At 41.4% G+C, this 25,269-nt stretch overlaps 1 protein-coding gene and 1 long non-coding RNA gene across 2 annotated transcripts in view; one reads left to right on the forward strand and one right to left on the reverse strand.

The window, feature by feature from the left end:
* The window catches only part of AGO2 (argonaute RISC catalytic component 2), a gene marked incomplete at its 3' end in the record, with an annotated part of 52,383 nt that extends 28,517 nt beyond the window's left edge, over window positions 1-23,866 (reverse strand). Inside the window, exons 1-2 of the mRNA XM_082498860.1 lie at window positions 23,692-23,866; window positions 4,034-4,229 (exon numbers count right to left, since the gene is read on the reverse strand). Of these exons, the coding sequence (XP_082354986.1) occupies window positions 4,034-4,229; window positions 23,692-23,722 (227 nt within the window). The 5' untranslated portion in view covers window positions 23,723-23,866. The remainder of the gene's footprint in view (window positions 1-4,033; window positions 4,230-23,691) is intronic.
* LOC309686844 lies at window positions 8,384-9,963 on the forward strand. Its single transcript, XR_014270587.1, has 3 exons — window positions 8,384-8,481; window positions 9,739-9,828; window positions 9,937-9,963. It is a non-coding gene; the product is annotated as an uncharacterized lncRNA (long non-coding RNA).
* Window positions 23,867-25,269: the final 1,403 nt, after the last annotated feature.

A 25,269-nucleotide genomic window follows, 5' to 3' on the forward strand; every position in this document is an offset into this window, starting at 1 on the left:
TTAAATGTAGTTTTTTCATGTATGCCACAAAACTGGGATCTATCCAACAAGACTGATGTGCGCATTCACTGGGAGCTGTGCATATTAAAAAATACATATTCATTTAAGCACAGCTGGAATGTTGCATGTTTGTACGAATGAGGTAACCACTCACAAAGTTCTTGTCAAACCACAACGTTTACACACTGGTCATGCAAAGCAGATCACCAGCCGATGAGAGGTCTGTTGGAATAATAACACCCTTTGATGCCAAATGTCTTTGGTCGCAGTGTCCCAAAGAGACGTCCTTCAGGCTACCTGTATCACAAGGCTGTAAAATCTGAAATACATCAGCAGTCTGCAATACGCTGCCCTCAAGATCCTTAACGTACAGCTTGGGGCCAAGGAGGCATTAGGAAGTTAAACTGACACAGAAAGGAAACCACTGTTTCTTCGGTATTGTTGTCAGCTAGCAGCTCAGAGATGCTGCAGATGACTATTTCACACACCTTGACTTGGAAAGACAATTAACCCAACGTACAGTTAGATATTAAAGCTCAAAAAACTGAGATGAAACTCTGAATTCACTCAAGAAAAGACGACTGGTTTAATTGACAATTTCTTTGCTGTGTGCTTTAAGACTAGATGTGACCATTGAAAGAAACTTCCCTGACCTGAGAAGTATGAATAAAACTCAACCCAGTAATTTCTGCCTCAGGTCTGTAATGTCTGACTGAACAAGTATGTCAATTTGGAGGGTGGGAGGAAGGAGGTATTTTTCAACCTTGAGTTAAAGACCGAGCAAAGGAAAACCCATTCTTTTACTGAGCAAGTCCTTCCGATTGTGAACTACTTTTTATATAAAGTGAACACTTCCACTTAATTAAGGTTTTCAAGCTTCAAATCACATTTAGCAATGGTGCTTTTCAGCTGTGGGTGGAGTCATCTTAATGAAAAGTTAGTTATTCTCTCCAGATGAAGTTAAAAGAAGAGTTATTTACCAATTCACTAACATCAGCCCTTTGCGGCTACTATTCTACCAAGATCATGCAAGCACACCGAGAGCTCGGGGCCAGTGACTGAGAATAGTTCATCCTGAACCTTGTACGAGTCCTAGCTGTCCACATGAATAAACGAAGGGCATCCATGGTGCATAACCAAAGTCACATTGCCCATTCTCCCTAACTATACAAATCATAGAATCATAGAATTCTCTAGGTTGGAAGAGACCCTTGGGATCATTGAGTCCAACCGTCTACCCTACTCTACAAAGTTCTCCCCTACACCACATCCCCCAACACCACATCTAAACATCTCTTAAACACATCCAGGGATGGGGACTCAACCACCTCCCTGGGCAGTCTATTCCAATGCCCGACCACCCTTTCTGTGAAAAATTCTTTCCTAATGTTCAGTCTAAATCTACCCTGTTGGAGCTTGAAGCCATTCCCTCTTGTTGTCATTAATTACCTGTGAGAAGAGACCAGCACCAACCTCTACAGTGTCCTTTCAAATAGTTGTAGAGAGTGATGAGGTCTCCTCTCAGCCTCCTCCTCCTCAAACTAAACAGTCCCAGCTCCTTCAACCGCTCTTCATAGGATTTGTCTGCAAGGCCCTTCACCAGCTTCGTTGCCCTCCTCTGCACTCGCTCCATCACCTCGATATCTCTCGTGTCCAGTTTTGGGCACCTCAATACAATACTCAAGGTGTGGCCTCACCAGTGCTGAGTACAGGGGCACAATCACCTCCCTACTTCTGCTGGCCACGCTATTTCTAATACAAGCCAGGATGCCGTTGGCTTTCTTGGCCAAATAGATGGGGGATTTCTGCAACACATGAAGAATTGTAGCCAGACTGTATTGATTTGCGACAGCAGCATATTGTCTCAGTTTTGTGTTTTCCAGTCCTGCTCCAGCTCACGTCTCATCAGCATGGACCTTGTGTGGACACTGTACACATACATCCCTGCAGTGGGTCTGCAGGGTCATAGTCCAAGCCACAGTAAGTCCTAGAATAAAACTGAAGAATGAAGCTGGGACAGATGAGGGAGTAGCGTAAATGAAAATAAAATCTCCCTCTGTCCTTTATAGAGGCTGCAACATATAAAGTAATGATAAAAACTATTTACTATAAATATACATGTTTCTAGTATTTTTGGTTATGTAATTCAGATGTAAGCCATCTGAAAAAACCTATAATTTAGAATTAGACTACATCCTGCATAATCCTATATACATTATATATAAGCACACACAAAAATATAGGCATACACGTAGAACTCAAAGGTCACAGCTCACAAAAACCCAGGCGCAGGTGAGTGCACGTACATCTATAGTGCAACTCCTGCAGGAATAAGCACTCAAAAGAAATAAAACATACACTTCATTAAATGAATCCAATTTGTATTCTTCCCACACTGCACTGAGAAACATGCACCATACCACTGTCAAATGCATTTATAACGTCCTTGTTTACTGCAAAAGGCATTTAATCTATGTAGATTTATACTTGCTCCTGTTACCACAACAGAGGGAGTGACTAACCTGACAAAGCAGAGCAGGTCAGAAGCTGCCAGTGGAGAAAGAACTCGCTACTGAACATAATTTGCCTTTTCAATGAGAAAATTTGCTTTATTATTTAGTAATTATGCTCTCTGTCATTGATGAGCAACCACCCGCACGCTGGACCATCACAGAGAGCTACAACACACACAAGAGCTGCGCAGCACTCAGCTCCCCGAGGAGCTACAGAGAGAGGCATGGCAATGAGCATCAGCCAGCAGCGTGCCAGCTGGTAGGGCTGGAGCTGGTAGCAGGGATGTCTGTTAATGAAAGCAAATCTCTCATGGCTCCCACTATGAAAAAAGCTACCGCTGAAATTTTTTTGCAGCATTTCAATGCACTAAGAGTATTTTGGTGAAATCAGCAGGGATGCCCTTGGACAAGCAGACAGTTCAGTTTAATACACTTACAACAGGGTTTGTTTTCAAAATTAAATTAAATTCTTGACTAGCTTAAAAATTAAATTTATAGTACATCACCACAGAAAAGAAACCAGGACAGCAAAGCATAGCAACACTGCTTTATGAAAATGCTATCATTACTGACTCTTTAGTATAACAATGGATAATGCACTTTGATTTATTAATTCTCATTAAGAAAACTTTGGCTTTCAGGTGGCTTTTTTGACTCCACGCTTTGTTCATGGCTGCATATTATTCCACCCATGTGAACTTTTTTAATAAGGAAAAGTTTTGCTCTTGAATATATAAACATGCCATTCTCAACCTCTACAGTCAAGATGTAGGTAGTTCCGATGAAGACACTTGTGGTTTCCAATTAGTGCCAAGTCTTGTTCTCAAGTTTCACTTCTGGCAATACCACTCTTTTTCAAGTCAATGAGGTTGCCACACTGTGACTAATAGCACACATATGCAAAATGCAAGACCTAATTGCTTGTTTCCTTGGCCAAACGATCCATGTTTTCACCTTGCTATCTGTTTCAGGAGCATATCTTTCCCTTATATAGAATCTTCTGATGAAGGAACATTTCTTACCTAATTTAGTCCCTACACAATCCTCTTGTAGCAGCACAAACAAATGGGTTTTGCCCCGCCTTGGCAGTAGGGGAAGGTGGGAAAACAAGCTGGTAACGCTAACTCCCTGCTGAAGGACTTGTCAGCCAATTGCACTCCAATATTTAACGAAGCAATACTAAGAATAATATTTATCAAGTTGGCTTATACTGACCTAGCTCCACTAGGGTTAATACAGTTTATCCATCTGTCACCAGTGGCTTTGATCAGCAGCATCTTAAGACACTGACAAGTTCAATCAAAACAAGGGACAATTAGCACAGCAATCTTGGATTGGTACAGGAAGACTTGGAAAAAAAAAAATCCCTTGTTGATGGATATGCAAAGTTGGAAGCTATCAGCACAAACAAAGACAGACACATCCTCCAAGCTGTCAGTGAAGACTGGCACATGGCTCCAGCAGTTTCAAAGGAAAACAAGAATGTAAATAAACTGAGGAAAAGCAAAGCACAGTATTACCTGTTAACTCTTCTAGGGCATTTTTCTGGCTTTATATCCAATTCATAATGGTAGATATCTATTTTAGGAATGTCCATTTCAAAGAAGTTGGCCTGCAGTTTGATTGTTCTCCCAGAAGTCCCAAAATCTGGTCGAGGAGGGGGTTTAAAGGCATATCCCTGTATTGGTGGTGGCAACGGTGGAGGAGGTGCAAGCACTGAAAAAAGAAAAAGCACAAGTCAGCTATATCAAATTGACAGTTAAACAAACTTGCATGCTATTTGACCAAGGAAGCACAGCACATTTAAACTAGTATCTTTTTTTAAGCAACCTAAAATCTGAAAAAAACCCTGCTATCAAGAATCCATGAATTCTAACGCTCTTCATCCCATGCTGGTTCATCTTTTGCTGTATTTCCTAGCCCTTATTACTGAACAAAATCTTAAAATTAGTTGCATTTTCCTATACTGCATGTCAGCTGGGTGGGAATTTGAGAGGCCAAGCAGGCATTGCTGGGAAAGCGTGAACTAGAACTTCATGGCAGGGAAGAACATCTGTTTAAAACGGACACCGAAGCAAATCACCTAACCATGTTCATTTGAGCAAACACCTATGAAACAGAGCTTCTATCACTTAAACCACCTTTGCGATCACATTTGGATGAGTTGCCTGCATCTAAAGCAAATATAACGGGTGCATTTCAGCTATATACATTTTGCTCAAACGACCACACCGCACAGCCCGCCAAAGAGGGGAATACAGCACAGGAGCCGTTCCTACACGTTGCAGCGCTCTGGCAAACACTATGTATTAGAATTAAACTATATCCTACTCCTTCCTTTAAACAGAAAGCTAACAGAGCAAATAGGCTACTGCTCCTGTACTGTACTCTTGAGCTCAAATGCCAGCTGTAGATCAGACAACTTGTGGTTGTTTCAATCTACAAAAATCCATTAAAAGTCCATGGAGAAGCGCATAAGGGACCAACTCGAGTATTCAAAACTCCTGCAGCATCAGTACTCAGGTTTTCCGTGGTCTAGAGCAATCACAACCTGCAGCAAAACCTGCACATGTAAAACAACCCAGGAGGCTCCTCATTACTTATGTAAGAAACCAGGTGTGGTTTCCTGGGATTATCAAATTCAGTCCTCTGCTAGCACCAGAAACAACACACATCCCTTCATTAACACATCAGTCACCACTTTCCCACCCTCGCTTTCCCTACTGGAAAGCTGTTTCAGAACTGTGAAGCTCTAGTGCTCAGAAATACCCATCCACTTTTATTTATGCATTGTCACTGACCTTTAGATTAAGTACTCCTTATTGTATTTTTAGATTTAAACCAAATTCCCATTTAATTCTTAATTCTACGCTACACTATTATTATTAGTCTCTTTTTATAAACCAGGCTTCGTTCTCATCTTTCCCATCATTTTTCAAGCTACTGCATTTTCAGCTCACCTTCCCTGAACAAGACCAAGTGTTATTCTACACGAGGTCCCATCAGGATCCGGCACAACCACAGTGATGCTTTTATCTCTCAATCAGAAATGTGGGGTTAATGGGCCCTAAACTGCATTTGTCTGTTGTACCACTGCCTTATAATGGCAGCTCTTGGCTATCCTGTAACGAGTCAGTACATGCATGCCTGTCTTGGTTGTTTATGACTGATCACCTCCCCACTCTAGTAGTTGGTTCACTACTAACTCCCAGCTACATGATCTTTAATATTTTTTTTAAACCCCTATCTATTACCCTACTGCCTTCTGTAGGATTCTTAGGTCCTCCTTTTCTGACAATGGCCCCTATGTGCCATGATGAAGTTTCACGTACTTATTCCCGATATTTATGCACAAGATCTTCAATGAAATAATAAACAAGACCATTCCAAACTTAGTAGCATCATTTCCCCACTTTACCCTTCAACACTCCCCATGGCCAGTTTCACCATCAGCATCTCCTTACTTATTTTCACAGTTCTACTAATCTGACTTCAAGCATTTTCTGCATATATCAGATATTTCATCAGAATCCAGACAGTTTGGTTTGAAATTGAGAATATGATAGGGTTTTGTGTAGGTTAATTATATTTAATTATTTTTTCTAAAGAAAAAAATCTTCGTTTTTCTCATTTGGCTTATGTTTGGGAAGCTTGTTTCAGGTCTTGTCTTTGAAATATATTAAGCTATACACCTTTTTGATGTCACGGTACACAAGTTCAATTGGCTTGTCTTCCTCCCTTTCATGAATATACCCATTAAAATTTGTGATTCTCCAACCAATTTGTTAAAGATGCTTGTTGCTAAACACTTGTGTTTTCATGACCTAAATCTTCAGGTTCCTGTAATTAAAAAAAAAAAAAGATTATTCTGCCTCCCTAACTTAAGTACACTGACTCCTTCAGTTTTGCTTTCAAAGGAAATATAGCAATTGTCATTTGAATATTTTTCTTACTATTTATCCATCTTGCCTGTGCAGTGTTAACACCTGTACTGACAAATGCAGTATCTTCTTAATTTTCACACAATAGCTCTAGACTCTTTTATCCAAACTTAGTCCTCACCACAAGCATCCCATCTGCTTCTGCATCTGACCTTTCCTATTTACATCCCTGAAGGTGAGTCGAAATACTTTGCTGGCTCTAATTCTGTTCAAGTTTTGATAATTTCTTTTATTTAAAAAAAAAAATCCTGCACATCTCAATTTCTAAGACAGGGATTTGTTATCTTTTCCCAATGCTTACAGGAACTCTTCTTACTTCAAATATTTTTCTCAACTCACTGAGGTGGCCCCTGCAGCCACCATCTCCCCTTGCTCAGTGTGTCAAATTCACAAAGTTTCTGCGTCATTAATTGAAAACAGCCCTCTATTGTGGATATAACAATTAACAAAGTTATTCATAGCATTATCACTACAGCTGGAGAATAACATCAGAAAATACTCCCACAAATATTTATACTTGCAATATGACAAAGGTTTCTATTATCCACCTCCAAATCAGATCAGGAGGAGCAGAATCTATCTACCTCTATTCCATCAGAATCTCACTTACCATCTTTTCCTAAAGAAACCTGGCTCCCACCTATGATTTCAGCCATTCTGTTGCTTAATGTTTTACAGCACATCACTGCATTAAAGTACTTATTTTTGTTTCCATCTTTTGTAACAGAACGTTCCCATTTGAAAACCATGTCCTAGTCATTAATGTTATTCTATGGGGTTTTTTTTATATTGTTCCATGATTCCCATAGCACTAGCCACTCAAAAATACTTCTATCTTCTGCCCAGGCTCCTGGCATTTGGGTTTGAACATTTCAATTTCTTGTTATCCACACTCTGTATTATAGCTGCGTTACGTATTACTTAACCACTATTATCTGGTCAACTCTTACCTCAAGCATTTCCCTGCTCTGTCCTGTCTACTTTTATACTTGCTAACGTTCCTCTATCTACTACCACATCCTAATTTCCCTGCCCTCCCTTTTTCTGTGCCAGATTTTGTACCTCGCAACTAATTTTCAGAAATCCGAGAACAAAAAGAGCTTACAAGATTTGGAAGTACAAAGACTAGCACCATGGAGGGGGAACCCCTCACAAGCTATTTATGCCACAAAAATAAGTATTTTTGTAATTAAGTAACACATCCTCCTCCCACTGTATTAAAACAGGACCCCTTACTACTTCTCACAGGGACATAATGAAGATGTACATACAAGTGTTCACAATCACATGTTGCTCAACATCATTACATTCTTCCACTGAAGGTTTAGTGACATAGTAATTAGTAACGTAGTGACATTAGTAAATAAAACTGAGGGAATATATTCAGTTTGAGAATAACAAAACACTGTGAGAATGATGTGATCGCAGTTTTACAACCTGCATGTCTGATGGAAAAAAAAAAAAAAAAAAAAAACCAAAACCAAGCTGTTCAGAAAGCAGGACTACTGCCACCCTGTATTTTCATTTTAACCTTTTTTTCAATGTTTTTTTTTATGATCCAATAAAAAAAAAAATAAAAAGGAAGCTATTTCTGGCTCAACTCCCCAGGCAAACTTATTTAGGGCAGGGTGTTGCTTCAAGGAGATAAGTATTGTTTATCAAACAGCAGCATTGACCCGATAAGCGGTCAACCTATATTTTTGCCGCATAAAACAGACGTATGCACTAGCTATAGGACTGAGGGATATGAATTGAACTTCAAGGGAAAAAACTAAGTCTTTTGGAAAGACGCTATTTCAAAGCACTGGAAAATCTACATGCATACCTGGATTTTACTTTTAAAGTGCTGTCAAAGGAAGAATGAATTAGAAGAAAGATGAAAGACTAATAAACTGGAGCATCCATGTGATAAGTATCAGAAGCTTCTCACTCATTTGCTAGATCATAATATGAATAATGAGAACATTTCAGCCTTGATATTATGATTGAGACCATCAAGAGCTGCATTTTAAAAGGTGTGAAATAAGGTAAGTTGGATATTGAATAATGAGGTGCCAGTATACTGTCTTTAGGCTTATTTTTATCATGAAAAAAACAGATTTCCTATTACAATTCATCCAATTTACATAGAACAAACGTTCATAGTTATCAATCTTAAGAACTGCAATTTATAAAATAAAAAAAAACAAAATCTGGAAGAAGATAGATATGAGAAAAATAACATTCTTGTGGCAGTTTTCTGAAATTAAATTAAATGTCAAGCAATATTACTCTCTCAAAAGACAGCAGCATGGAAAAGGGGGTGGTGGAGGAACTCTGCCCAATCCCAGAAATGCTGCTTTAGTACAAATACCGAGTTTTGCAAACTGAGAACAGGACTGCTAACGCAAGGCTGTCTGCCTGCATGCTTCTACTCCAGCATGTTATTGTGGATCAAAACCAGCGATAAGACAGTGACTCAAGGAGTCAGCTGGCCAAGACACTCCTAGTATATAAAAGGTGTGAATGAGCCAGGCTCTTGAATGAGCAGGGCTTGGCTCCTCTACTTCAAAATCCATGCAATTACATCATGATGATTTTTCGGGACCGTTTAATTTATAACTATTTCCCAGACTCTGAGCATTCATTTCTTTTGTCCTTAATTCTTCATCATCTTTTAAAGCTTAACTGCTGGTCTGCTCACCATCCTGGAAGTGCTGTCAGTTAGCACTAAACTTGCATGTTGCAGTTTTTTTAGCAAAGAATTATGCAATTTTAATGTGCAGTCAGAGGCCTAATGAGTTACTAAATAAGAAGGGGCCAAACTAGTTGCATCTAAGGGCTTGTCGACACAGGAAATCATCTGAGCATAATGATACTAGTGTAATTATATCAATAAGTTTCCCTGTGTGGCAAGTCCTAACGCATATTTAATAATCAGGTGATGTTTTCACAACTCAAAGCATGTTTTAGCATTGGGCTAACGCAAACTTCGTTTGTCAAAAGGAAGTCTCTCTAAAGCCATTTTTCTAAAAATATAGTCTATAAATGAAACTACGATGGAGGAAGGAAGCCTTATTTGGAAGCTTCACTTTCAGCTAAGGTTTCTAATATCAGACAACCGGGCAGCTCTTCTGGATTATCACTACGGGTGTTTTCAGCTATTGCTACGCTACAGAAGATGCACTTTTCAAAGTATTTTAGGTAAACTAATTACTTAATACCCAAGTATTTAATAAAAGAAGGGCACATTTCATGCTAGTATACAGAATTTTAATTCAATACGTAATTCATTTCTCCTGCAGCACTTGATTTGATCTACCTCGCTTGCCAACCCCAGCCTTGCAGACAGCGCGGACTATACAACCAATGTGCATATTCATTGCTGCCTCCAGGTGAGTTAGGGATTTCATCACACAGACGCAGAGAGGAGGCATCGCTCCTTGGAAAAAAAGGGGTTTAATAACTTGTCTTCAATTACTGATCAGCTGTTTTGCCTCCAGAACTGCAGGAAACAAAAAAATTACAAACGTGTTCATGATGATCAGGTAAAAAAAAACAAACCCAAGGCTGGTAAAGGAACAGACACATCTGCTTCAAAAGGCTTTCCAGCAGCTGCTACAGAGGTGCTGAGTATCATGAACACAGAATAATGCAGGTTGGAAGGGACGAGGTTGACTCATCCAGTCAACTTTTGAGTGTCTTCAATGACAGAGTTTCCACAACATCTCTTACAACCTGTTCCAGTGTTTGATCACCCCCATGGTAAAATAAACTTGCCTCTGGAGTTTCCTGTGTTCCAGCTTCTGTCCGTTGCCTCCTGCCCTGTTCTGGTGCACCTGCTCTAAGTCTGGCTCTGTCTTCGCCATAGCTTCTCCTTAGGTCGTCGCAGACCACTAGAAGATCACCCTTTAGATCACCCTCTTCTGGTATGTCATGTGCTGCTATCCCTAGCCACCTTGGTGGCCTGTCACTGGGCTTGCAAACAGGTTATGTCCCCTTTCAGGAGCCCGGTCTTAAAAGGGAGAACAGGAGACTTGGGGAGGAGACACTCCATGGTGGGGGAGACCGGTTTTCCACAAATAGTTATTCAAATACCAGTAATAGAGGGAATTCAGAAAGAATGTGGAAAACATTCAATACAAATCCTTGACAGGATCTGTACCGAGTTTTTATATACACGCACACAGTCACAGCAAGAAAAGGAACACAGGGAGTTCAGACTTTTCTTTTTAGGACCCAACTGAAAAAAAGCTTTGGGCGGTCTTCAAGTTTTCTTACAGTCTGTGTTTTATAGAGAAGTTTAACTTTCAGACTGGCTTTCTGTTAAGAACCGTTAGAGAAAGATAGGAAAAAGGCTGACAGTGTTTTCTATGAGATAAGGAAAACTCAAAGCTGCAGCTCATAGTCCCTTGATATTACCAGGGTAGAGGAATCTATATGGAACCTGTACGTCTGTCTCTACTGCTCATTAAGTAAGTTTTAGAGTTTGGAAATTAAAAGTTCTTCAGTAAAGCTTCAGTGCTGTTGGATTAGATCATGCACAATAAATAAAGGTAACAGACTTATCTGTTATCCCCAAGAATTCAACAAAGCACGAGGGAAGTGCTGGAGAGAAGCAGAAGAGATGATGTAATCAGAACTTCATTTAAATCTAATAACTGTTACAGCATGATCTTAAATACCAACTATTGAAAGTTCTTTACTAAGATGTGATTGCCAGAAGATTTCATGAGGTTTTCTGACAAAAACGCACCTTCTAGAAAAACAGTACTTTGTAGAGCCCAGCATGGCAAATAACCTGATAGACATCTGTAGGAATGGAAATAGGTAAAGCGCAGAAGGGAAAAACAATTCTTCTTACCTTTTTATGCAACTAAAGTATATCTAAGACTACTTAGAACAACTCCTTTATCCACTTGCTGTCCTAGCTATACCAATTAGTACAATTATGCAATGGGGTGGAGGGCTAACAGATTACTAAAGGTGTCCTTAAAAAAAAAAAAAAAGTGGGGAGAGGAGGCAAGCCTGTAAACATCATCTATATCCACTATGAAGCATCCATAAATTCAGTGTTAAACCCTTATTGCCCTAGAAATCAAGTAATACAGCACCCAAAGAGGTCACTGGACACATAAATTCAACTTCTGAAGTTGCTTGTCCTTTTACTTGGTAGCAAAGTAAAGATGAAGTGCTGTTAACAATGCTTCACAACCCTTATTTGTCCATAGGCACATGGGGTGTCCCCGTTCCCCATTAAATTCAGTCTGTTCCTGTACTTGTCTCAAGTACCTGCTCATTCCAGGCCATCCCATGTCTCCATTCACATGTTGAAGAAAACCCTTAAAGACACTTGGCTCAACTATCTTCTTGCATTCCTCATTTTTTCTGCACGTATAACATCTGTTATTTCTTTTCTCACTTTGACCACATATAAACTGTGCCTGGATCCTCTCAAAGATTCATATATGAAGCCTTTCACATAATTTTTGATGGAGCCGTTCTCTAATGGTTCTTCTGGTCACTCAGTGAGCAGGTAGCACATTTTCTAAACACAGCACGTTGTGTATGCCAAGGTGGGCTATCAGAGCTAGGGATGCTTCAGTAATGACAAGCAAATATGAAGGAGCTGTCCTCATATTTAGTCATATTTTAAGTCCCATGCATGACTATTGAAAAGTTTAGGGATCCCACCCTGCCAGATTGCTTCTAATTTCTTAGCGTTGTAGTATGAAGTTAAGAAACCTAATGCGGATTCGAAGAGCTAGATAAAGAGCATTACCTTCCATCTCATTATGTTCAGTAGGCCTAATCTAGAGATGATTTTTATGGAATAATTGTCACTTACTGCAAAAGAATTCACACAGTGTTAATTCTCAAGTCAACCCTTTTATCTAGTGAAAGATGTCCCTGCCCATGGCAGGGGGTTTGGACTAGATGATCTTTAAAGGTCCCTTCCTACCCAAACCATTCCATGATTATTTTGTCTGGAATAAACAATGAGTTACAGATCTATAGCTGTCTTGGTTATCCTGGTTACTATTTGACCCCTGTAAGACAGTGACAGGATCTCTTCATAGTGCCAGAAGTTATATGATCCACAGAGACCAGAATCACTCCCAGCCATCAATGGGGTGAGTGGGTGTTGCAGTCAGAGATGAAAGGGAAAGGCAAGACATCAACCCAGCTTACTTTGTAAGTTATGACCACGTTTCAAATAAGAATACATGAAAGACTACAAGAACAAAATGCCAGAGAACTGAAGAGGAAGAGATCAATGCTCCTGCAGAAGGCAGCGGGTGAGAAACAAAGAATGGTTCTCTCTAGCCCACAAGCTGCTTCTGGACAATGTCAACTTGCAAAAGACACCAAGTGTTAGTTTCTTTTTTTTCCCTCCCACATTCTCCTTCCAGCCTAGTCCTTCAATGTTATCCTCCAAAGTTTCAAATGCTAACAAGCCGGTTCTCACCACTCCACTGGCCACCTGCAAGCACGGCAAGTGGCAGAAGAGCACCATCAGAGCACACAAGGAACATGCAGAACATACAATATCTATCCTTACTGTTAATAAGAGAGGTGGTTTAACTGATCCCTGTGCGTAAAACTGTACGAAGTACTGCTGAAAACCTTCTTAAGGGATACAGAGAAATGCTTTTAATTACAAACTGCAATGTTGGATTAAGTTATCCAAATAGTGAGCCTCAGCCAAACAACGGAGGGGATGCTTACGGTTTACCCACAAGTCAGCATTTAAAGTTAAATGTGAATCCAAGCTACAAAATAACTCCATCTTCAGGCAAACTTCTACTCAAAGAAGGGGGAAATGGAGAACATTCTTAGTGCTATTTATCACACTTGACCGTAATGATTCATTTACTTTTCCATACATTAGAAATGATGAACTAATTCCAGGTACCTTTTCTAACAATTTAAGTAAAGAATGTAATAATGTTTTCTGCATTCATAAAGAGCAATGCGTCCATTCAATACAATTGCTGTTCTTTACCACTCCAAAAGGCCTATGTAGTAAATGCACACACCTTCTACGAGAGAAATAAAACACACCCACTAGTGTCCGTTCCTCCCTTCACGCTGCTTCTTCCCTATAGAAAGCAAGACCAGAAAAATCTGTATTCTTCATCCCATATTACCCTTCCCTTACCCACTGTGTGCTGAAATACTGCATTTAGGTCAGGAAAGAAACGTGGCTCCCCCTCCTTCTATATTAGCTGACTGGATAGGTATGTATGAAAAAAACAAAAAACAAAAAAAAACGGGGGGTGTATGTTAAGTCACTAGTAGGCTGGTAAAGTGCGACTTCTTTATCCAACAGTATTGACTCTTCCAATAATATTTACTTCAATGCACAGACTGAAGTTTCCATCTGACTACTTGGTGTGAGTATCAGAGGAACAAGCACTTGCATTCAAGCCCAACGAGAGCGCACGGAGTCATTCCGGCTAGTGCTAGGCACAGAACGGAGCTCAGCAAGGGGTACTTCACCCCAACTGCCCCCACATTAAGTACTTCCAACACCTTTGCACACAGAAACAGCCATCAAATAACACCATTATACCGTACACCTCCCTATGACACTCCATCACCTCTATAACTCAAGAACTCAGTATGTCATAGATTTTTTTCCCCTTAGAAATAGTAAGAACTGGTCTCTGCATCATAGCTCACAAGCAGGCACTGGACAGATTAGGTCACCTGAACCAGAGCTGTAGTTCTCAGTACAATGTTGCTCCTTCAACCTTTCCCTTCCCTCTCCTTGCAGATCCCTTGCCATTACATCCCATGCCTCTCCTCCAGCCTTCTATATTATTAGACATTAGTGTCCACATGCACACAAGCTCCACTAAGCTTAACAAGCTCTAATGGCTTGGGCTTTACTCTGCTGCCACTGGCATGTCTTTCTAGTGAGCTGTGCCTCACCAGCTGGAAACTGGTGCCACAGAGGCCCCAAATCCCCATTGCCTCTGGTATTCACATTGTATACAATTTAATGAAACACAGAAATTATTTGTCCTCAGCTTATTAAAGAAATAAGCCAGGATGGCTGTATTTTGTGCTGTACCTTTGCAAGCACATTCATACTCCCACAGACTTTAGCTAGCAGTATTTTTATGTAAAATCTAAACATAAAAATTTTAAGTTGTCTTCATACCTAAAACATTTTTTTAATTTACAAAACTCAACTGTTGAGCCATAATTCTGAAGCAGTCATGCTTTCCTTGAAAAAGAAATCTTTCCCCATACCCACACTGGATTAATCTACAAAAACATGAACAGTTTCATGGCTTGGTTTCAAAATAGAAAATTCACAGTTAAGAGTTGAGGTTATGCTTTATTTTATCATTTTGGATAGTGAAAGCAGCTGTAGGAGCATCTTTAACATGCAAGAGATGCAATAGTGTCTAATGCGGTTTCAAGAGATAGGGCTGTGGTTTTCAGCATCGCTGAAAAGAGGGGCAAAATGAAGGTTCATAATAATGGAATAACTGAGATATGACGAGAGCGTAGGCTTTCAGCAGAACTCCCCTATGAGAATTTTTTTTCCTATTACATCTTGGGTTTTTTTCCTCCACCTGTTTCTTGTAAGCAACTAAAGTTCTCATATGAGTTGATACAACCCAAAACTCAGCTGTGGCACTGTGCCACCTCAGTCATGATGGCAACAGCATGGGAGGAGACCGTGAATAATGGCATCTTACTATAGGGAGATTCAAATCCCCACAGATTTTTGTCTCTGGAAATAATTAATTTTCTCCTGCAGTGTTACTATTAAAACCTTACTCCATGTGGCACCTAGTCCTGCAAATTTCCATTTTTGGTCTGTGCATTATTTTAAGGATTCAGTGAAAGGCAAATTTAGAAAAAGGCATATGCAAGTTTCCTACAGAGAGGCTTATACCTCCACTGAAATTTTACATTAAAGGGGATTTGCAAGTCAGAAACAATTAGAAAAAAAACACACCACTACTGTATTCTGATCACATAATGAGACCCAAACAATAAAGCTCCACTTCCTTGCCCCAGTGGGAAGTTTCCTCCTTCTGAATGAAGCTCTCACTTTTTAAAGAACACACCCTTATGCAAATATTCTGAATCCATACAAATTATTCCTAAGCATTCCTTCATTAAACACTGAAGCTCTTCCCAGAAAGAAAAATACTGGTTCACCAAGACGTTCATTCTTCTGTATTGTCATTTCTACCTGAACTGGGGTTTCTTCTCTATTTTATTTTTGGTTTGTTTGTGGTTTGGAGGGTTGGTGGTTTTTTGGGTTTTCTTTTTAACCTATGTCTCTCATTAGCTTTCTCAACAGAAATATTCAAGTCAGAAGAGCTGAAGTTGACAAGTACTGTTGTTTGAGAAACCTTACCGTTCACTGGCAGTTAAAAAGCACAAGCAAGAAAACCCCCGCTCTCCCAAAGTCTTGTCCTCCACACGGGAGCAAATGAAGATTTCAGAAACGATGGAGAAATGATGGGGCAAGGAAGAGAGCACAACCAACAGAGGCACTGATAAAAAAAAAAAAACACACCAAAAAACCACCAGCAGAAAGGGAGCATTCACTGCAAACCACAAGTTCTATGAAAGGACAATGAAATAAGTTCATTATCAAAGGATAAGTGAAGCCAAGAACACAGCAACATTTAGATAGGAATTTACCCTGTGTATGAATAGATGCCTGTCTTTTAATAGTAAACACTTGCTAAACAAGTTTCAGAAGGTATATAACGAGGCCCTAGTAATAATTATGTTTTAAAGCCTTATTCATCTACATGACAAGTTTAACTTCAAACAATTTTTAGATTGATCTAGCTAAGCCAGTGAAACCTCCCCTCTTGGGAACTCTTCTAAAATTGGCTCATTTAAAATAAATCTAAATTAGCAAATCCACACACTTCCTACTACTAAATTAAAATATAAATTTAATTATTTTCTCACATTAATAAGCTCTAACATAAATTTCATGACCAAACTAAGAATACAAAAAAAAAAAAAAAAAAAACACACCACAAAGACAAGAAGTTCTAAAGCTCCAGGCTGTGACATTAGCAGCTCGAACAGAGCCACCCACAGTCACTGCCTGCCAAGTCAGCTCTTCAGCTGGCCAGAAAAGAGTTACAATTTTTTTTTTCCTAGACTACATACAAAGTCATCAACTTGATTCCCTGTATGCAAATCGGTGCTGTAAACCCAACACAGTTTCAAAGGCATATTTTCAAGCTCCCCAAGATGACATGCTGAAATTAATTATCCTTCAGACTTATACATATTTTTATAGAATTATGTGTTATGTGATTTAAGTCTTCACACAGGTGAAAGAGTTAACATTAAGCATATTCTCCATGCTCCGATTATAAAGCAACTTGTACAAGGCAATGCAATCTAGTTGTTGCCAGAAGAACTGTTAGGAAAGACGCGGGGCCCAAAACTGTGCAGATGTATGTAGTTATTCTGTATCTCTGAAAGTTAAATATTTTAACACTTCTCTCAAAGACAGAGACTTTCACAACTGCAGAGCTATCGTGGCATATATTAACGCTGGCACCCAGGCCTTAACACCTTCACTTCAGGCCATAATAAGCTCACATATAGCTTAAGCTGGTATAAGACAGAACTAGCATCGAAAGAGAAGTCCTGCCTTCACGCGGCTGTGCAGCCTGCGCTATGATCCCAAAAACTGTGTTATCATAAGTGTTCCTGCAAAGAAGCAAAGCAGTTAAAACTAACTAGAAGGGGGCATAAAGGCAAGGAATGTACAGGACTTGGTTTTAGTTGGGATCGGTTTGTCCAACAGTGCAGGCAGCCTCCCACACCAACGCCTGCACGACCATTTCTTTTGTAGCGGGGCTAGATTAGGCTACTTTAAGATGAATGTAAAACTACAGGATGATGCATGGACAGCTTTTTAATCTACTTTCAGCAACGAAGACTTTTATTTTTCAGTTGCCTGTTTAATGAAGGTTGAATGAAGACTAAAGACTAAAAACTACAACAAAGACAAAACACAACTGAACAGCACGGGCAAAAAACAGGAGAGTACAAACAAATTACAACAGGAGAGAATGAAATACTCTCTCCGCATCTGTGATTAAAAAAAAAAAAAAAAAATCTGTTCCACAAGCCAAATAGAAACAAAATTTGGCAGCACTGTGGACAGCTCAATGAGAACCGAATTCACAAGACAACAGCGATGGCAGCGAAAAAAGAAAAACATCAAAGCAAGCTTTGGACTGACTTGATTCTGTCATTATCAACAGCACTTTCCCATCTAAATCCATGGTTTGCTTCTACCTTGGCCGTGTCCAGTTTTGCAAAGTCATACAGTTAAAAAAAAAAAAATTAAAATCCCAAAACTTTTCTTTCTAGAAAGCCTGGTCACCAAGTACCCCATGGCTTCACAGCTGCAGCAAAGCTATAAAGATATTTAGGAAAAATATTTTTCCTTAACACAAAATGCAAAGAGAGACTACAGAAACAGACAAAATAATGCTTATACTAAAACTTTGTATTTAAAAGCACTAAGTTTACTCTGAAAGAGAACAGTAAAAGGAAAACAAATTAAAATGGAGAAGTCAAAAATGAATTGCACTAACCTATGGTGCTCACAAAACACACAAAGACACCACCTATTAAAACAGTCATGAGTATACAGTAATATGGGCATCACCTCAGTCTGAGGATTAAAACAAGCACTTCCTGGATAGTACTAAAAAGTCTCCTTGAAGCATTACTTCTCAGAAATGGCTAACAAAAAGAATTGTGTACTAAGAAATTACAACTGGTACAAGACATGAGATACAAGTCCAGTCTATCTGGGGATGATGCTATTCAGGTCTGCCTTTTAGTTTTCTCAATTTTGATAGCATAAAACATATAAGGAAATGCTTAAATTCAACTTCGGATATTACAATAAATATGAAAAGAAAACAAAAAAACCCTTGCACAGAGCTGGAAAGCACTGCACTTCCCTAGTTGATAGGACAAGAGATACATTACATTCTAACGAGCTGCTTTGGGTGTACATCAGAAAAGATGCATGATACTAAAGCAAATTAATTTGACAATGCATGGAACAGATCCCTACCCACAGCCACTACAATTATAGCTGATGGAAAATATTACATAGGGGTTTTTTTGTCTAGTTTTTAACTTACCAAAAATAAGATACTGCAGGTTGACTTTCTTTATTTTCAAATTTAGTAATATTTTCTGGTAGTCTATTAGAAATTCCATCACTAAAAATATGACCAAATATTCTGCTAAACTTTGATATAAGGAAGGCAATACACAACAGAATTTTGACAAGTCTTACAAGTTTGTAAAGCTATTGTCTGCACATGCTTAGCTGACACGAACAAGACTGTCATTAGGCATGTAAAATTCTTAATTAGTTAGAACTGTGTATGTTTGCAAAGCCAATTTAGCAGTTAGAAGTTTACTGCATTCATCGACTTGATCAATGCAGTTTCTGGAAGACCAGAAGTATTTAGAAGGGCTGTTTTCTGAAATGGAAAAATCTTTACCTCCTATACTGTTCAAAGTAGGTAGAAGAACAGACCATCATATGATAATCTAAGACATATTTTCTCTTAGAGTTAAAGCATTTAACTCCCTCTATTTCACTTGAGGGTGGGAAAGGAAGACTGGTGGTGACAGCAGTGCAGGAGAGGGCATACAAATTGTGAAAGCAGTACTTTCCTGGAAGTCAGGAAAGTTTGGCTGTTCCTCTGTACTCTTTCTATACACATTACAACACACCACTAAGCATGTATGAGTACATGACGATTCTGCAAAAGTGAAAAATTTCAAGACAAAGGAAAAATAAGTGTACAAAATTCCATGTAACCGCAAAGTCAGCAAGATAATCCCTGCTGAAAAAAACGTTTTACTTTTTGTATAGCAAATAGTATACTTCACTAAGGAAAGGAGAAAGTTTGGTTCACATGTATGGCAACATCAATTATCTTTTCATCAAACGACTACCTAATCTTTAAGCCACCTTAAGACTACACAGCTAGCTGAAGCAACATCATAATATGCAATCACCTTCTTCCTTAGGAAAATACACTGGCCATGACAATACGCTTGAAAAAGTTACATTGCATTTTGCAGTTTGTAACATTGTCAAAGGCAATTTAAATTTAAGGAAAATTCCTCACGCAAAAAGGAAGGGAGCTGAAGCTGTACATTAAGTTCTCATTTCTCATACTTCTATGTATGGCAGCTTACAATGAATTTCAACATAATTTACTGTCTAAAATTAAGCCAAAGAAATTGGGCAGCTCCGTGACACCAGCAGAGCTAGTACAGTAACAGCAGATCCATATCCACCCCCAAAATAATACAAAAAACCTTTCTAAGAAGAGAAGGGCAGACACTTGACAGGAGGTACACAGGAGTTACTGGGGCATGAGGTACAAGGACGCTGGTGGACTTAAATTCCACGAGATGAAGATATTGCCATTTCTACCACCCCAAGAAAGGTACCCTTCCCTGCACCACATTTTAGGACTAAAGAGTTCTAAAGAGAATCAACATCTAACCACTGCGTATCTTCACGAAAATATAGGAGTTAAAAACACACACACTGAAAAACAAGAAAGATTCAAGAGTTTCAAGTCCATTATCAATTTGAAAGAACTAACTTACAACTAAACAACAAGTGAGAAAATAACCTTAGTTTCACTAGTTTGATAGAGGGCTCGAAGTTGTTTCTTGTGCTAGGAAAAGAAGTTCATATTTTACATGCAAAGCCATAACTCCCTTCATGATGACACTTCTTTTCAGAGTGCTTCAACAATAAAATAAGACCCTGAGTAGCAGGTAAAAATCAAATATCCTTTCAAAGAATAAAAAGATAATCTATAGTGTGCAAAGTTTAGAATTTACAAATATATGAATACCAAGCAATGCAAGTTACAGAAGCTTACTCAAGTTTTAATCCATTCTTTAAACTGCTGGTTTTGACATTTTTCTGTCCTTCTAGAAAAATATACACCAAAATGTAGTAGTATCAAACTTCTTTTTCTTGAAACAAACAACAAAATCCTCTCGTGTTTTCAGACTTTTTACTTTTCACAGTTTCTTGAAGGCAAAAAAAAAGCGTATGGGTGCAATGTTTCAGCAAATTCAACACCAAGTCAAGAACTCAAATAGTATTTGGGAAAAAGGAACAGGGATCATAGGTTTCCCAACCATGAAAACAGTGATTTCATGACATCCTCCTCTTGTTTGAAAAACATCTTACTCCCGATGTAACAGCATGTTTGAACAAAGTTTCCACATTCGGCAGCAATTTTTTTAAATTAGTCAGATATGGCCTCCTAACTTGCTTTATACTGTTTCCAGAAAAAAGAATTAAAGATTAAAATAGCAAACCCTGTGGCAAATTGAGCGATTACATTGGCAGGAGGCCAGCACCACAGGCACCCTCAGAACGGCGTTGGCTGCAGTGTCCAGTTTGGCGACAGGAGCTGGAAGAGCAAAGTAGCTTGTATGCATCAGCAACACTCGGAGAAGAAAACAGCAGCAAGATCTAAGTTACAGGAGATATGAATGGAGCGTTTAAGCACTGACAAGACAAGGATGTGCTGACACACATGTAGAGGCTGGAGTTCTTGTGGATTCACAGCAGCTGCAGCTCAGTGAATGGCTGTAAACCACACTTCTTGCTCACTCCTTGGCACAGGATTTCAGCATACATTCATTTTATAGCTATCAGATTAACGTATGGAAGGGGACTTTCCCTGGCAGCTCGCAGGCTACATGTAGCTGTACACAAGACAACTAAACATCCTGCTGACAGCCCCCGTTTCCAGATCAGTTCACATTACAGCCACAGTCTCTTAAAAAAAGCTCCACTAAAATGCCCTGCCTTATGATTTGGTGTGGAGCAGGAAGCTGTTTGGACTGCTAGAAGCCACTGGGCTGCTAAGGCTCTCTGTGGATGATTTCACAGGAAGGAAACTGAGAGCCTCACGATGTGGAGAACGACTTGCAGCTCATACTCCAGAACAGACACCGTCACTGCCCAGCTCCACGCAGGGGGAAAGGGCTGAGCCACAGAGATAAACTAGGAAGTAAACAAGAGAGAAGATGAACTTGGCTGGAGGGAGCAGAATAGCAGGAGCCTGAGACACACACCATAACATGTAGCAATGTAGGACTCAGTAGAAGTATAGTGAGTATTCTATCAAGAGCTCAAGGAGAAGAGAGGTTTGTTCCAGTCTGGGAAAAACACCCTTACATGCTGAATGCGTGTTCTTGATGGTAAACAGCAGCCACCAACACTGGCGCTATGGAAGTAAGATCATTCCGGGTGAATGGGAGAGTGGTCAGATCAGACAAAGGAAGGTAAACAGGCTCCCAAATGTAAAACTACTCTCAGGCAACACTGGCAACATTTTCAGTGATTCAGCTCCTTACGTGTAGTGAAAAAGATACATCCATAGGAGGCGAACACAACAGCCTTAGCAAAAACAGCACAACGTGAGCACCATGAGTACCTGTAAACTGAAAGTATACCTGTACCTGAGCAAGAGAACCTTACACTAGAAGTCACCAAATGATTAAACCAATAGTTATACACAGTTACTGGTAATGAAATGTGCAAATGATGAAACCAAAATCTTGAACATCAGTCTAGGTACACAGAGCTGCAGACACCTATCTTCCTGGTATGTCTAGTAAAAGCCTTTGTGCACTGTAGAAAGAAAAGCAAGAAAGTAAAAACAGAGGAGCTGTACTTTAAGAGGAAAACAATCATCCAGACTGTCCTTCTTGATTCTTGTCTGTTCAAGAGAATCAAATCAAAGAAAAAAAGAAGCCAGCACCTAACTGTGGATCCTAAGACATAAATGCTCTTACTGTAGAAACACTCATAAGAGTAGCAGTAAAAGACATCTCAGCTACAGGTCCTGTATTTCACTACACTATTCTTTGCTAGATTATCCCTCCAAGGGAAAAGATTTGATGCAAAACTGTTGAGAACAGTAATGTAAAACAAAGTTCCGCTTATTTTGAAACTTTTCTGTAAGAAAACTAGGTACCAGTCACGCAAACACCATAATTCCTAGATTAGAACAGAATCCTCATCACAGAAACAGCCTAACACTAAAAAGAAAAAACACTGTCCCATATTAACTGCACTAACTCCCACGGTGTTATCGTATCCTTCCTCTAAACAACATTAAATGTCCCTGAGCGAGTTGGTAACCTTTCTTCTCTCCACATTCATCGTTCCTTTCCTCCCAGATTTCATTACATGACAGAGCCCGAAGACATCCAACGAAGCCGATAACCTCTTCCAGCCCTACCCGACATATGGATAAAGGTTTACCTACATCTAAACAACACAAACTAACACGCTGTTGGGCCAAACGGGACCACAACGGTCTGAACTCCTGTATCCCGGGCCAGCCCAGGAGGATGCAGCCGCTGCGAGGATCTGTGAGGGAGGAAATGGAGACCCCAGTCCACACGGCGCTGCCAGCAGGAGGCTGAGTTGGCAGGAACAGCCAAGCGCTGGCCTGGGGAAGGCGGCACGTAGCGCACAGCCGAGGGGACACCCCCGGGGACGGAGCGGCGGCGGGCCCGGGAGGGCAGCGGGGATCTCTACAGGCTCCCACCGCCCCAGCAGCCACCGCAGCCGCCACCCCAGCCCCGTGAAGGGACCTCTCGCCCAGCAGAGGGGAGCAGCCCCCTCGCCTCCCCCCTCCGCCCCTCCTTCCCCGCCGCCTCAGGGCTCGCCTCCCCCCCCCCCCCCCCGCCCCGCCGTCCCCTCAGGCCGGGACCAGCCTCCCGCCGCGGCAGAGGGAAGGGAGGGGTGGGCAGGGGAAGGCGACCCTCCCCTAAAAGGGGCCTCCGGACACGCAGGCTCGCCTCGCCGCCTTCCCCGAGGTGGCGGCAGCGGCCTGACCCCTCCTTTCCCTCCCCACCCCACCCCCCCCCTTCGCCGTGAGCGCGGCCGGCCGCGGCCTCGGCGGCTCCAGCCGGGCCCGAACCGGGGCGGGAGGCGGGCAGAGGTACAGGGGGCTCGTGCCGCCTCCCGCGCTGACAGACGGCCGCGTGCGCCAACGGTCACCCCCCTTACAGACACCCCCCCCAGACCCCCTCTCCTCACAGACTCCCTCTCCTCACACACAGACAGGGCCGCCGAGCTCCAAGCCCGCCGCCCCGAAGAAGAGAAAGTCATTCCGGAGGCCCCGGGGGGAGGGAAAGCAAACCGGCCGAAGCCTCACCGGGTCCGGTGGAGGTGGCTCCCGGGTACATGTCTCCGTGTGCGGCGGCGGAGGCGGCGCCTCTCTCCAGGTCCCTACCGCGGCGGCAGCTCGAAGGGAGGGAAAGGGGGAGGGGGGGGGAAGGGAGCGAGCCCGAGCCCCGGCTACGCTGTCGGGGGAAGGGGGAGGAGGAGGAGGAAGGGGAGGGGAGGGGGGAGGAAAAGAAAAGGGGAAAGAAAAAAAAAAAAAAAAAGAAAAGAAAAGAGGGAGGAGGGCCGGGCTGACGCCGGGAAACCAGGTTACTCGGCGGCACTGAGGAGCGGGGAGGTGGGTGGGGAGAAGGGAGGAGCCGCGGGGTCACGGGGAAGGGGTGCTCCGCCCGCTGCCACCTCCTCCTCCGCCGCCCTCCCTCCCGCGGCCCCCGGGCGGGCGGGAAGCAGCGCGGCCGGGCGGCCCGCCGGAGGGGCCCCGCTCCCCGCAGCACGGCCCGGGCCCAGCCGAGGGGCCGCCAGTAGGAGCTGAGCACCTTTCTGCCGCCTCCTTCGCCTCCCCCGCACGAATTTCATCAGCTGGATCGGAAAAGCTCTTCCCCAGTCCTGCCCTCGGTACCCACGCACGTTGATACTTTGCTCTTCTTACAGCCTGCCAATGTGGCTAACCAGACGCGAACCATTTGTAGCAGGAGCCTTTCTAGGCCCTGGAGTCACCCACCAAGATGAACCATGGTTCGTTTGTACCAAGCCTCTGCTTTTGGCAAGAGCAACATCAACAGTCAAACTAAACCAAAGTGTATGCTGCAGTGGGACTGCTGGGGACTTGTTCGGTCTTTCAGTGAGACCTTGGAAAACACTAAGTGCCTCTGGCTCTCCGCTACCTCTCCTTCAAGGCAGTCTGCCTAGTCATGCATGTTTAAATGCATATTGATGCTGGAACGGCATCAATATTGCACATACTGCTTATCTTGAATGCCCTGTTTACTTGAAAATTGGATTTGATTTTCATTTTTTTTCTTCCCAATGCTCTATGAGACAAAGGCAACACTGCTAAGAAAACCTCAGATTAGTCACCTCATGGATCTCACCTCCATACCCCATCCACTTTTTGTTGTATCTATGAAATCCAGCTGTGGTGTGGTACCTTACTGTCTTGTACAACCAGATAAACTCTGGCCGTACATATGTGAAGTTCAGTACGGAGGAATACCAACTAGCAATAAGTTGAAAGAGGCATAGTATTGGTCAGTCTGATGCACTGAGCCCCAGGAGGTATCAGTGATGATGATTCCTGCAGGAACTGTCATCCTTTTGTAATCACCTCATTGGTACCTCTTCCTTTCAGGAAGGGAAAATAGGAAAAAAAAAATCCTAAACCTGATAAGGAGGTAAAAAGCAAGTTAATGATACTCATTTCCACCAGAAAGTGTTTTGTACAGAATTACAGTATAGCAGCTATGATCCATACTTTCATTTATCTGCTTGATTTTGATGTGAAAGCCTTTAAAAAAGATAATGCAGTTCTCATCCCAGAACAACCAAGCCCCCTTCAAAGTCAACTGATTTCCTTCAGTAAATATTATCTGCCAAAGGACAAGGCGAACAT

The sequence above is a fragment of the Vanellus vanellus genome (assembly GCF_965231255.1).
Source record: "Vanellus vanellus genome assembly, chromosome: 2".
NCBI classification, from domain to species: domain Eukaryota; kingdom Metazoa; phylum Chordata; class Aves; order Charadriiformes; family Charadriidae; genus Vanellus; species Vanellus vanellus.